We start from the raw sequence: 15,497 nt of genomic DNA, 5'->3' as shown, positions 1-15,497 counted from the left end.
ATGTTGCCAAAGCAAGTGTGGTATAAATACAAAAAAATGTATCTACAATAAGTAAAGATCTTCGAGAACAGTGGTTTCCAACCCCGGGGTCAGGGGGGGGGCAAAAATCACAAGGCGTATGCCAGGATTTAGTCGCCAGAGGTTGTCAAAATTAGATTTGGACATATAGAACTTGAATTATAATAACACACTTACTGGATCATTTATACAAAAGTCTGTTTATAAATTAATTTTCCTCACTCATAGGCCACATTCTGCCAGGCGTATTTCTTCGCAGTTACAGATAACGATCGGGCTACACTATTATCATTAGTATACTATTCAGCGAATTAGATTCCAGTGGTGGCTTCGTATGATTGTCTCTGACTCCTGTGATCCAAACATTACCACAAACTCCAGAATGCTGTACAGTAAAACTAAATGTAAATGGACTGTATTTGTACAGCACTTTTCTAGTCTTTCCAACCACCACACAAAGCGCTTTCACACTACTTGTCATCATTCACCCATTCACACACTGATGGCAGGGGCACCTTCGACATGCAACTAGCAGAGCCGGGGATCGAACCGCCAACCCTCTGATTGAAGGACGACCCTGTTGTCGAAATCGATGAGTCATATTTATTAATAAAAACAACAATAACAAACTCATTTAATACACTGAATCACTTTATTCAAATTGAGAATTTTGTTCATGGACAGCCATTTATGATGTCAGAAATGGGGGGCTCATCTTCTCTTAGATAAAAGTCACACACATGACTTGGAGGTATTCAGTTACTTCAGTCACATTATGATTCTGTCTCCTCTCCCCCTCTCAGCCCACCCTTTCAAAATAAAAGCCCCACAGAGTGAATTCTAACTGGAATGCTTGTGATGAAGCCTGTCATTTAATAACCTCGGTGTATGTGTGTCAAATATTATGATTATGCCTCCTCTCCCCCTCTCTCATCACCCCAGTCCCACCCTTTCAAAATAAAAGCCCCATGGAGTAACTGTATCTGAACATGAAGCTCAGAATGAGGTTCATGTTAAGAAATGTTAAGTACAAGTCTTTCCATCACAAATACAGAAATGTAATTTTGAAAGGTATATATCTCAAATACAGAAATCATTTCCAAAGGTATGTGTCTCAAACAAAGGTATATATCTCCAAAGGCTTCTCAAACAAAGATGTATATCTCCAATACAGAAATGACGGGAGCGATTTGTGGACTGTCCATCAAGAATACAAGATTCAATCCAAGAGTATGAATCAAAAATGCAGAAAAGAGAGAAGCGATATTTCAATTGAACCTCAATGACACTACCGGTAATATTGGCATGTATATTGCGACGTCTTCGGGCAGTAAAAGCCACACTGTCAAACTTTCTTGCGAAATTTTCTAGTTCTAATTTTGTAATTCAATTAGATTTATTTTGTATAGCCCAAAATCACAAATTTGCCTCAAGGCTTTACAATCTGTACACATATGACTTCTTCTGTCCTGGGACCCCGACAGGACAAACTCCCCCCAAAAAAACTTAAAACTTCTTGTACTTCTTGGGGGCGACAGAGTACACAGAGTACACACGTGTACAATTCACTTTTGCGAAATGAATAAAATTATATTTTATGACATATCATATACCTATGTAACAAAGAGATTCTGGGCGAAACAACCATGGGAGCCATTTTACACACTGCAAACACAATTATACACAAACTAATATATCTAGAAGATATCTAGAAGATTTACCACAATATCACGTATTTCTCGCCCAAAATCGGCGGCGTATGCACTCCGTTTGCATCTCCCATCACAAAGCTGGCAGCTATCATGGCGGATTGATACATGCGGAAGCATGAGGATTCGACCCCGCGTCAATTCATACTCTTTAGATTCCTCTCCATCAAACCGTTCAAAAGTTACATAAACAAAGCCAACTAACAACACACCGCTCCCCAGAAAAAAAATTTAACCGCCGCGTACCTTTTGCTGATTTTCATGCCGAAAAACGCAGGTAATCCATTGAAATCCGCATAAGCATTATATTCCGTCTCCCCCACTGTCTGTGTGAATTGAAATGACGGTCCTAGGAGCTTCTATGTGGAAATGGTCAGCATTCCCCTCCTGGACCAATGGTTTTACTCATGGGGGTTGTGCCAAGCAGATAGAGATTTTTAGTGGCTAGAAGGCTGTCAATCTACTAAATAACCCGCCTACTGCTTTCGTGAGTCTCTTCCGCATTGAATAAGGTGTCACATGATGAAATCCGCCAATCACAGGCCTTACAAAGGCTTACAAAGACACAGAGACGAGAATATTCCATGGAGGAGAGATATGACAGCTCAAAATGGCTCAAAATGATGCCAAACTGCTTTATTAGGATTATTGAAGACAAGTGAATATATAGTTAATATATAGTTATATAGTATATAAAATTAGAATAGAGCAGCGCAACAGCTGGTTCCAAAAATGAAAATTTGGCTTGACTGTCCGTACTCAGACCTCATTTATGCTGGCCTGCTTCACTCAATCGAAGTAAAATGTGTTGTGGAGACTGTAAACACGTTGTGCTATGACTGTGGCATATTTTTAGGCTTGGATCTGCATTATTTCAAATAAATATTTTCAATACAAGTGCTTTTTTTTCCAGGCGAACCTGAAACTTTTTCAATTTGAGCTGTGTGCCATCTTCATTCACTATTAACCAGTAACATATACACAATATTTTCACATCTCAACACATCTCACAAGTGTTACCTGAATTGTAGCATCACAATTATTAAAATAGACCTTGTAGTTACAGAATGAAAGTCTTTTTAGTATGGGTACACAATTTTCGAGCAGAGGCTTAAAAATAGGTCTAGGGTTTAAGAGGATTAACAGGGGGGAAAAAGGAAGAAACCTTAAAGGGAGCAACAAAGGAGGGATCCCTCTGGATGGACAAAGCTGCAATAGATGTCATGTGTACAGAATGAACATCATAACAGAGTTACAACACATTCAATGCATATTAATATAATTATAGTAATAAGCAGAATAATGATGGAAAAATTACAATTACTAATAATAGCAGCAGTGGATATAGTAGAATAATAATGATAATAAAAACAATGGTATTGGCAATAGTAATAACGTGACTACAAATAATAATGCTACTATCATTATTAGTCATAGTCAGTGGGTGTCAGGCAGGACCACGGTCCAGATATAACGACGATCCATCAGAACCTGTGAGGCGAGAAAGTACAAAGACTCCGGGGAAGAAGCAAAGTTAGTAATGTTTATTAATGGGACATGAATTTATACAGAAGGAGAGAGAGAAGAGGAGAGAGGAGATCAATGTATCCTACGAAGTCCCACAGCAGTCTAATGCTGCGTTCACACCAAACGCGTCGCAAATTATTCGCGCCAGTAGATTACATACAAAGTCTATGCACAGACGCGATGAGACTGGCGCGGCGCGAATTTGCGATGGCGCGGAGCGATGGATGCGAATTTGCGGCACGTCCAGCGCGATTCGCGCGATTCACGCGAATGAACACTTGGTCCCCGGCGTTTTGACCGGCAGCGCGATGGATGCGAATATGAGGCGCGATGAATTCGCCACGCGTTTGGTGTGAACGCAGCATTAGTCCAGCCCCTAGATATGCTGCTAAAGGCTGAGGCAAACCTGAGCCAGCCATAACTATAAGCGTTATCAAAGACGAAAGTCTGAAGCCTACTATGAGATGTGGTAAGTGTGTCTTCCCCAGACTGAAACTGGAAGCTGGTTTCACAGAAGAAGAGCTTGATAGCTGAAGGTTCTGGCTCCCATCTTACTTTTTGAGATTCTAGGAACCACAAGTAACCCCTATATGCTTGTAAATGTTTTCAATCACATTTGATCTTAAATGTACACGTAACATTTGGAAACTGGGGGGTTTGGGGTTGTACCAACTAAATCAGGGAGTGAATCTTGAAGCAAATGGGGAAAGTTACCAACATGTTGGATTCAGGCCAGGTTCTGTCATTTGTGAAGTAGCATTTGGTCCGCTCTTCTCATCCATCACCATTTGTCTTGTTCTCTTTAGTTGTCCTCTAACTGTTTGATGTATTTCAGTGAATACAGACTCAGTGAGGATGCTAACCCAGACAGGGCCATGCTACTGGGCTTCGAACTGCTGCTGGCCAGGGTGGAATGTGACCACCTCCTGAAGATCTTGGAGAAGGATCAGCTGGGACCACAGGTAAGATCACAAATCGTCCAACCATGTTAAATATTTGCCTTTTAATGACATAAGTTAAGTTTTAGAAAGGAATGAATTAAAAAAAAGAAACACTTAGATCACACATTTGGGGATATATAAACACACACATTGTCAGTGTATCTCATTAGCATGGAAAATACTGATAGTGATACTGAGTATCTAATATGTTCTACTCTGTTATTTTATTGTATATATTGTGCATTTTTCATAGTTAATATTTTTACTCTGTTACTTCATTTGCTGAAGTATATCTTTGCTGCTGTAACAAACAAATTTCCCCCTGGGGATGAATAAATATCTATCTATCTACCAGTCCTCCACCCAACACCTATATGTAAATGAATGGCAGCCATAGGATAGGGTTTACAGTAGATCAGTGTCATTTCATGGTTTTCATGTGCTGTAACCTTACACTGCAGGAATTTCTGGAGGTTCTCCAGAGGAGAATGGGGTCTACAAAACTGGATGAACCTACAGAGAAGAAGACAATATTAGGACAAAAGGAAGAGGAGAACAAGACGATGGAAGAGGTATATATATGAGGAAGGGCAAAGTGCAGAAGTTTGGGTGACTGTGTTGAGAATGCAGTGGCGGGCCGTGCATTTTATACCTGGGCCTTCAGCGCTGTCCTACTACAGTTGAACCACCTCCTAATAACCTCATTATGACGTCACAGCTACGGGTTTGTAACCGGTTGTATATGGACCCAAATGCAACACACAGGATTCCAGGGATCTTTGGCTTTTATTACAAACTTCAATAACAGCAGGCAGAGTTAATCAGGATCAGAAGGCTGGTGGGTTTACCGGGAGTCAGGCAAGGCGGGAAGAACAGGGGCAGGCAGGGTCGGTAACAGGAGATCAGTCCGTAAGAGCGTGCTGGAGAGTCTGGCATAGAAAACCGAAGAACAATCTGGCAAATGTGTCTGGGAGGCAGGAGTCTATATAGGGGCCTGATTACTGATCAGAGGCAGGTGAGTGAACAGGTGAAGGGAGTTAGAACTGATGAGGGAGTGACTGACAAGTAGAGTGAGGAGGGTGTGGAGCTGAATTGTGACAGGGTTATTATTTGTTTCTAGGGGTGTAACAATACACGTATTCGTATTAAATCGTTTGGTATGAGGCTTACGAACCGAACAATACGTTTGAATAATACTATTGCATTTGGAAAATGCAGAAGCTTAAATTGTGGGAAATATAATGTTTTCGGTGGACTACGCTCAACCCGGCAACATGCTGTCTGACACTCCCACCCCGGAACCACAAATTTGTACTCTGGTGAGGCGCATGTGTTCTGGGAGGCACACTATACTAAACTAGCTTAGCAGGAAAACAACAGCAGTACTCACACTACAAACTTGCCCCGCAGCGTTTAGCTGTTCCCTACTGATTCAAACAGGGCTAAAGTAATCGCCACACAATCCACATTTCTCCAGACCATAATTCTTGCTTTGTAAAAGAAAACAAAACCCCAAACAGAGAATCAAATGTCCGGACCCTAACCCTGCGCATGAGGGAATGCTTCGTCATTAACGGACGATGCATATAGTCAAAATCAATGTAATTAACACAATGACAAGAACAAACTCACATGTACAATACGTATATGACGAGCCATTCAAATATTATTCACATCAGAGGGAACAATATTAACCATATCATAAAAATGACACCATAGACAAATTAACACAGTAGTAAAGCTACTGCAGATGTAAAAAAAAACAAAAGCACTTCACTTACCAAAGCTGCTGTTCACTTAAAGACAAAGTCCATCCTCCTTTCTTTGGTAACAAAGAGTTTAATACCGCTGTTGGGGATTCGACCCCTGAGTTGCTGATTTAAAGATGATTATTGACCACTACAGGGTTCCGGTCAGAGAACACGCAGACATCTGTTTGATCCATACGTTTCTGTATTCAGTCTTATAGTTTGTTGACAGATTTACAGATGATGAATGAGTTTGAACAATAGATGACCGATGAATGACCGAGTTTCTGAAATAAACACAGAAAACGAATTATAGAACTGAAATACTAGCAATAGTAAACTCTTAAAGCAAACACACATACATTCACAGAATACAGGCTTGCTAGCCAGGTTAGCCACTTAGTTCAACTTTGGGCTATTATTTCGACGGCTAATTACATGACAAACACTGACAGTAAATGCACTTAAAAACATTAAGTACAACAACAAACGGAACAGTTACGCCACATAGCTTCAGATTTACACTTCTATCACTTACATCGTCAATGACTCGATCTGATTCGACCGTTGGTCCTACGTAAGATCTACCGTTAGCGCAACCGGAAGCGGAAACAGTCCGCACCGTCCAATACAATTTCAGAATAAAAGCTCCGTAACTTTATCGTCTTTGTCTGTGAAGAATTCACAACAACCGCGGTTGTACAGAACATCCGTGCGGTTCAGTTCCAGCCAGAGGTCCTCCTGCGAACTTGTCCTAACTTGCCCCCCCAAAATGTTCTTCAGCCCCCCCCAAATAATTTGGCATTATTGGCTTTAAAAAATATATATATATATTAGTGCTGGACAAGTTAACGCGTTAATTTCGCGTTAACGCATTCATTAATTAATGCCGACAATTATTTTATCGCACGTTAACGCATTTTTTAAATTTATTATAATTTTTTTTCTTTTAATTGAAAGACAAGAGACAATACATATACTGTATATAACAACAAGAGGATGACAAGAACAGTGGGATAAAAGCCAGCAAACATCCTATAGTCAGTTGTGTATGTGTGTGTGTGTGTGTGTGTATGTATGTCCTTGAGCCTTTTGAGATGGGAAAAAAAAAAGAATAATAATAATAATTAAAAAACAACAACAAAAAAAAACAGGTAAGTATTTTTTATTTATTATTATTGTAACAGACTGTCTCATGTTTATCGTTTTGTATTGGAGATATGATGTCCTTCAGGATTGCCGTAGAGAAAAGGCGACTTCCGATAACTTTTGATGATCTAGATCCACTTATGATCCACAGCAAATTTCGTAGAAATCGGACCCAGCGTGTAGGAGTTCGCAAAAATGTGGTTTTTTTCACTAAATTCAAAATGGCTGACTTCCGGTTGGGTTTAGAGCTTAGAGCTCCAAGGGCTTTTTGTCAGTCTACATGTGATACATCTGTTTACCAAATGTTATGCATCAAAATTTTATATATAGATAGTGAAACGTACTGCGAGGGCTGCATCGTCGAAATATTGTATAAATTCATACAAAATTGAAAATGGCAGACTTCCGGTAGGGTTTAGAGCATGGTCCCAAGAGACTTATTTTTAAGTCTCCATAGGATACATGTGCCTACCACGTTTCATACATGTAGCTCAAACATAGCGCTGGGGCTGCTCTTTTGAAATATTGTAGGGGGTGCTATAGAGGCAATTTAAAACGGCCAATCGCTTCTCCTCTCACGGACAGCCGGCTCTTGGTCACCAGCTAATGCTAGCTTATTGCTAGCGCTCCCTAACCGGACCATGCCGCCGCTGTACTCCACGTCAGATCTTCACAACTTCAACAACCACCTGCGTCCGGATTGCATGGACATTCTCAAAGAACATGGAATACTTCGCCGAGGCCATCCTTCACACAGAGGTTCTGGCCGCATGTTCACTTACAACTTCACGTCCCCAAACTCCATCCCATCCCTCTGGTCCTGTCGCACCCGAACTTCCTTGTTACGTCACCACAACCCCTTCCTCAGTCCTCACAGCATATCACAAAGCAACGTCACCTGAAACTGGCTTTGCTCAACACTCGCTCACTCAACAACAAAAGCCTCATTCTGAATGAATTCATAACAGACAGTAACCTTGATTTCCTCTGCCTCACTGAAACATGGCATAAAACCCTGGACTACTTCTCACTAAACCAGACCACTCCCACCGGATTCACATACATTGACAAACCTCGTCCTGAGGGGCGGGGAGGTGGTGTTGCTGCTGTTTACAGGAAGGACATTAAAACAACCACCATTCCCATTCCTGCCGTTCATTCTTTTGAACACCTTGCCTTCAAACTCTCTGGTCCCACTCCTTTGGTTGCTGCTGTAATCTACCGTCCCCCCTAAGCCAAATCCCTCCTTTCTCTCTGACTTCAGATTTTGTGACTCAGCTATGTGCCATCTCACCTTCCGTTCTCCTCCTAGGTGATTTTAACATCCACATTAATAACACTGACTGTAAATCTACGACAGAATTCCTGGAACTACTACAATGCTTCAACTTCACACAACATATCAACTTCCCCACCCACAGCCGAGGTCACATCCTGGATCTGGTCTGCTCCACTGGTCTCACAATACCGCAACTCTCCAGCCTCAACATCTCTGACCACCTGGCTATCACCATGGACATTGACATCCCTATCCCCATGCCAAAAACGAAGCGCAACATATCCTTCAGAAATCTCAAATCTATCTCCCCCACAACTCTTTCAGCCTCTCTTGCCAGTACCATGTCTGCCTCCCCTGCCCCGCTGTCTGATAATCCCTCCGATCTTGTAAACTACTACAATAACACACTCTCCTCCTGTCTTGATCAGCTGGCTCCCATCAAAACCAAAACTGTCTCATTCACACACTCAGCTCCCTGGTATACTCCTGAACTCCACCAGATGAAATCTCGAAAGCACCAGCTTGAAAGACTCTGCAAGAAAACCGGTTTAACAGTCCATCTCCAAGCCCTCTCCGACTAGCTTCAACAATACAAAGACGCTCTCATTTCAGCCCGGTCCACCTACTACTCACACCTCATACACTCTGGCTCCTCTAACCCAAAGGCTCTCTTCTCCACAATAAACAAGCTTCTCAAACCCAAGGACAACACCTCCACATCCTTCACAGTGAACAAATGCAACTCTTTTCTTTCATTTTTCCAAACAAAAATTGACACCATTTACAGCAACCTGAACACCTCCCCCACCTTTTCCATCTCTCCACCTGCCCCCCCCCCTCCTCCACCACTCAGCCCCTTTCTCAGTTCTCCCTTGTGTCCCCATTGGAGCTGCCAAACTTCACAACTGGAATGAGAAGCTCCACCTGCATCCTGGATCCTATCCCATCTACTCTGGTCAAGGACTGTCTCCCAGCCATCTCACCACTCATCACAGTCATCATTAACTCGTCCCTCAGCTCCGGTTCAGTCCCCAACACACTTAAACTGGCTGCTGTCACCCCCATCCTCAAAAATCCTGGACTTGACCCTGACACCATGAGCAATTTCCGTCCCATTTCCAATCTTCCCTTTCTGTCAAAAATACTGGAACGCATTGTCGCCACACAACTCAAAGCCCACCTCATCTCCAACGATCATTTTCGAGCCATTTCAATCCGGTTTCCGTTCACAGCACAGCACTGAAACAGCCCTCCTCAAAGTCACCAACGACCTCCTCCTCTCCTCCGACGCTGGTCACCTCAACATTCTCATCCTCCTCGACCTCACTGCAGCATTTGACACCATCAACCACAACGTCCTTCTCTCCCGCCTCGAATCCTCCCTCAACATCACCGGAACTGCTCTCTCCTGGATTAAATCATATCTCACAAACGGACAACATTTCATCAGTATCAATAACTGCACCTCCACCACTGCTCCTCTGTCTCAAGGCATCCCCCAGGGTTCGGTGCTTGGTCCTCTTCTGTTCATCCTGTACTTGCTCCCTCTTGGTAACATCATCTGTCAACATGGTCTTCAATTTCACTGCTATGCCGATGATGTCCAGCTCTACATCTCCACAAAGGCCATTACCACTGCTACTCACTCCACTCTCACCAACTGCCTCACTGACATTAAATCATGGATGCAAACCAACTTCCTCAAACTGAACTGTGATAAATCTGACATGATCATCATCGGTCCCACATCCCTCACCAAAACCAGTCACAACTTCTGCCTCACCATCGACAACTCCACTCTGTCTCCCTCCCCACACATCCGCAACCTTGGAGTCATGTTCGACAGCAACCTCTCCTTTGAACACCACGTCAAACAAATCACCAGAACTGCCTTTTTCCACTTAAAAAACATAGCCCGTCTCCGCCCATCACTCTCCTCATCTGCTGCTGAAACTCTGATCCACGCCTTCATCACCTCAAGAATTGACTACTGCAACAGCATTCTCCACGGCACATCATCCAAAATCCTAAATAAACTCCAGTACATCCAAAACTCTGCTGCTCGCCTGCTCACCCACACCCGCTCCCGTGACCACATCACCCCTGTTCTCCAGAACCTCCACTGGCTCCTCATCCCACAACGGATCCAATACAAAATCCTTCTCCTCACTCATAAAGCCCTCCACAATCAGGCCCCCTCCTATCTCACCGACCTGCTTCACCACCACACTCCATCCCGTCGGCTCCGCTCCTCTGATGCCAACCTCTTGTCTCTTCCACTCAGGACCAAGCACCGGACATGGGGTGACAGAGCCTTCTCCATATCTGCCCCCTCCCTCTGGAACTCTCTCCCCAAACACATCCAAAACTGCACTGACCTTTGCACATTGAAATCTCAAATCAAAACCCACCTGTTCAAAACTGATTTTAATGTGTGACCACTGTTGTGTATTTTATCTTTTTAGTGTATTGCTTTTATATATGATGATTTTAATGTAAAGTGTCTTTGAGTTTTATGAAAAGCGCTATATAAATAAAATGTATTATTATTATTATTAACCTGGCTAGGAGGAATAAATAAAAGTATAAAATATGACATTTCCTTTAGCCAGAAGGCGGCGCTATGAGTTATTGAAATATTTTCAATTGAAGTATGTTTAGGCTTGAAGTAGCATCATGCATAAGAAGTTTTGTGCAAATTGGATAATGTACCTTGGAGTTATAACAACTTATTTTTTCATAAACAATGAGGCAAAATGGCCGCCACGCCACGTCAAGGTTCTTTGATGAAAACTCGATTTTGATAACTTTTAATCACAAAGGTCTTAAGAGCATCCTGACCAAAGTAGAAGTTGATCGCTTAAAATCTCTAGGAGGAGTTCGTTAAAGTGCGAAGGCTGAAATCTGCAAAAGGTGACAAAAAGCACAACTTCGAGGGTTTACTGTTGCGCCCCCTAGTTGTTGAATGCAAAATGAATCTCAGGGTATGTTAGAGGATGCAATGTGCATATATGCTGAAAATCTGGTAATTTTAGGACAAACGGTTGAGAAGTTATATGTATTGCTATTAAGCCACGCCCCTAAGAAGTTTATTGGTACATATCTTGTAAACGAAAAGAGATATCATAACTTTTGATGACGTAGATCCAGTAATGATCTACAGCAAATTTGGTAGTAATGGGACTAAGCATGTAGGAGGAGTTCGCAGAAATGTGTTTTACACTAAATTCAATATGGCGGAAAATCTAAGTAGGCGGAGCTTAGGGGTCTGATTGGCTTTTTTGTAACTCTAGCTCAAGTGGACATGTGTGTCAAATTTCAAGTCAATCGGACATACTGGCCGAGGGGCGTCGCCGGTCCGACTTGTAGGGGGCGCTAGAGAGCCATTTCTTAACATAGAAAGATGCATTGTTTTTCAGATGGCTATATTCACCAGGCCTGACAAGTCTCCAAAATTTGGTGAGTTTGTCCTCCAACAAGTCCTCCAACCATGCATACGTTTACCCAAACGGGTACAATATCAATAGGGCCTTCGCGGCCCGACGTCGGTAGCTCGGGCCCTAATAAATAAAGAAAAGAAGCTGATGGAAAATGAGTGGGACCAGAGAGCTATGAGAACTGTAATGGAGCAGCTCTTTTCCAAATCATGTTACTTGTCATTTCAACATAGCAGCACACAATGAGAAGAACTAGACAGCTTTAACTTTAAACTTTAGTCCATTATGATTCAGGTTCATGATTTAGATAGAAAACATATTCAAATTATTTTCCAAAGTTTTAAAAACTAGTTGAACAAAATAATGGAATGTAAACAAATTATATTTAAAGGTGCTATCAGTAATATTTTAAGTGGTTTTAAAAACAACAGTGTCATTAAATACATGATTTGACATGTTTTGAAATTTGATAACATTTTACCAAATTTACCTCACATTTTACTTGAGAAAGGAAACACTGCTAGATGCATTCAGTTTTTGGATGTACGAAACAGAGGAATCAGCTTTTAATGATGGGCCTGAGTGCAAGAGTTTTTTATGGTTCCTACTCGCGTATACACAGTCAAGTAAACACACACACACACACATACAGATGCGCGATGGCACACAGTAAGACAGACAACTTTGATTTTCTGTCAGACTTTCATACCATTTTGTATGAACAAGTGATATAGAACTAGATAAACTTAGGTAAATTATTGCAATACTGTTAAAAAATAGCCTTTTCTTTTTTTTCGGCATATTTGAGTATTTATTTTTCCTTCTGTCACCGCCCCCATAACTTTGTTTGGATGGGAACTGTTGGGGCCGTGCTCCGCCCCATCCCCGGTGGCTAGAGCTGGGGCTAAGTGGAGAGCAGGGCCGTCCTTCAATCAGATGGTCGGCGGTTCGATTCCTGGCTCCGGCACCGCTAGTCGCATGTCAATGTGTTCTTGAGCAAGACACTTAACCCCAAATTGCTCCCATAGCTGTGCCTACAGTGTATGTGATAGAATCTGAATTGTAAGTTGCTTTGGATAAAAGCATCTACTATGACTGTTATGTTATGTAGAGCTCAATTTGGGTCACTCTGACCGTTCCCTTTTGAGCGGGCGACATGGGGAAGGAAGTATGAGTTACCAGTAACTAAAGGTAAAGGGTCTGGGGGTGTCCCAAAGCTGGACCACTCTGTCAAAAAAAGAACAACCAAACACAATAAATAAAAAATAAAGAATGAGCATGCAAGTATAATGCATGTCAGCATACATCATCAACGCACATGACCCAGCCTGACATGACAGACTGAAGAACCAGGATAACAAACATAACCGGCCTTAACAAACCAACTGCACCCTGTACTGAACTCAGCTTTGTTTTATTTCGTCAGGTACCTCTGTATTTGGACACCAGAATTGCAGTGAAACCCCAGCCCAAGCCTCGATGCTGCCATCTCATTGGCGTAGACCAGTCCATTATGGAGATGCAGATGACCTACCCTGACCTTGCCTTCAGGGGCCGTCCTCTGCTACCAGACAAACATCAACGAGCAAACAGCAGCAGTAAAGACGTTCACACTATTAGCACCAATGATAACAGTGGTGACAGTAAAGCTGCTGAGGTTCCCAAAATAGAGTGTATTAAAGGCACCAAAGTCTCTGCTACAACTATACGCAGTAAAAATTATGGCAGCAAAGCTGATGAAGTTTTTGGTGACGATTGCAGAGGCAGTGGTTGTAATGACATGAACAGTGGTGAGCCCGCCGCAGGAGACACCAATAGCAGCCACAACACTGATGGAAGCAGAGATGATGGTGAGCTCAGGGGTCCTCAGGCCATTTCTCTGCACATCACACTGAGAGCTGCAGCCAAAGCAGAGCAGAGCCTGAAACATGGAGAGGCTCAGCCCACAGCAGAGCCTCCTGCCTGGACACAGCAGCAGACGGTAGCAGGTAACACACTCACACATCTAAAGTACTAAATTTCAGGTAACATATGTACACAATTTCAAATATATCGTGCACTGAATACCAGAAAAAGCTGTAGCTCAAATTTCTATCCCATGAATGAGGAGTCTAAAATCCTCCTATCACAGGATACATAATCTCATAATAATGTAAAAGTTTATAGGTTAAAACAAGAGAGAACCAGAGATATTCAAACGATAGCTACCACAGTATAAACTGTATGGCAAAATGTCAGTCTATTATCATTGCCCCCCCCCCCCCCCTAATTTTCATTATGTTGAAATATTACAGACTCTCTTTTCTAAGAAGAAGAGTCTCGCTCTATGCACTTACGTTTCATTTGTTGATTATTTTTGCCTTGGAAAACTAAGGTTTTGTTACTTGCTGTACTGTCACCTGCAGCATAAATATGAAACTCTGATTTTTACAGACCTACAAAATAAGAGACCGGCTAACCCAAAGCTTCCCTCTCTGAGCTCCACGGACGAGGTGCAGGAGCTAAGGGAGCTGGCAGAGAGCATGTGCCAGTTCCATGTGCAAGAGACCAAAAAGGAAGTGAAGAGAAAAGAAGAAAACAAGAGGGAAGAGGGAAACACAAATAAAGAGAGGAGTCAGACACAGAGAGAGGCAAACACAGATGGAGAGGCAGAGGAGGAGAACCTCAGTAAGCCAGCAAGTAGATCCTCTCAGTTTGATCCTGCAATGATGGAAGAGCAGAAGCAGCATACTGAGTGTCACCACTCAACACTGGCCGCCAGTACAGCAGATTGCCAGAGCTGTACAGGAGGAGACAATACAGAACAGCAGGAAGTAGAGGATACTGTGAGAGCAGAAACAGGCAGAGATGAGGAGCAGCTGACAAAAAGCTTTGTTATAGTCGAGCGTCACAAGAAATAACATGCTCTCCAGGCTAGTTTACATGTACTGTATATGGAAATTATCAAGAACAAAACTACTGAGCAAGCCAATACCAATACAAGCTGTTATCAGTCTGTAAACCAAGATTTAACAGTGCATTAAACGAGTCGTTTTAATTATTTAACACTCACCCTTGTTGGCTTGACTTATGGCTGTAAAAAGATTGTAGTTTTGTTAAGTACAGAAACTAAAAACTGTTAGTTACAGTGAAGGAACATCCTGAGTTTATGGATTGACAACAGAGAAGTGGGTAATGCTGCAGTGGTATTTGTTTTCATTGGAGTCCACTGTTGATAGGATATAAGGTAATTATAATATAAGATAATTGGAACTCACCCCAGTCACTGCTCCTCATAAGGGACAAAACTAACAATTGTTTACCGCCACAAGTCAAGCCTAAAGGTAGAATTCTCCAGACAAGATACTTTCACATTCTATAAAAACTTAATAAACTTGTTTAAATGAACTCCAATGTAAATTTTACCTCCTCACTTGTACTTATACCTGTCTTACTTGTAGAAATAATTGAAAGAAGCAATGTATAAATACACAAATGAATAGCCAGTCAGCAAGTTTTGAAAAACATCTTTCCCAATAAATATCTTAGTATGAGTGATGATGTCCCTCATGTACACAAATGTACAAATGTGATTTCACTTGTGGGATTTCTGTATTTGTGTTCTTGCCTTTTCTCTAGATTGACGTCGGTGGAATTTAGCTGAAACAGGGTGATGTCGCATTCTTCCATGGGCCATCACAGCTGAGCAA

At 42.1% G+C, this 15,497-nt stretch overlaps 1 protein-coding gene across 2 annotated transcripts in view; it reads left to right on the top strand.

Moving 5' to 3' along the window:
• Positions 1-15,491, top strand: part of LOC116401446 (uncharacterized) — a 16,753-nt gene extending 1,262 nt beyond the window's left edge. Inside the window, exons 1-5 of one of the 2 annotated variants that reach the window (XM_031879846.1) lie at positions 3,041-3,723; positions 4,090-4,216; positions 4,657-4,767; positions 13,235-13,796; positions 14,242-15,491. In XM_031879846.1, coding sequence (XP_031735706.1) covers positions 3,719-3,723; positions 4,090-4,216; positions 4,657-4,767; positions 13,235-13,796; positions 14,242-14,708 — 1,272 coding nt within the window. In that variant the 5' untranslated portion in view covers positions 3,041-3,718 and the 3' untranslated portion in view covers positions 14,709-15,491. Of the gene's footprint in view, positions 1-3,040; positions 3,724-4,089; positions 4,217-4,656; positions 4,768-13,234; positions 13,797-14,241 lie in introns of those variants that run through there. The other variant, XM_031879845.1, reaches the window with a different exon arrangement.
• The last annotated feature ends 6 nt before the right edge of the window (positions 15,492-15,497 follow it).

The sequence above is a fragment of the Anarrhichthys ocellatus genome, unplaced genomic scaffold (genome assembly GCF_004355925.1).
Source record: "Anarrhichthys ocellatus isolate YVR2014 unplaced genomic scaffold, GSC_Weel_1.0 scaffold453, whole genome shotgun sequence".
Classification (NCBI taxonomy): domain Eukaryota; kingdom Metazoa; phylum Chordata; class Actinopteri; order Perciformes; family Anarhichadidae; genus Anarrhichthys; species Anarrhichthys ocellatus.
Note: the sequence above shows the minus strand (reverse complement) of the source record. Positions and strands in the feature narration are given on the sequence as shown.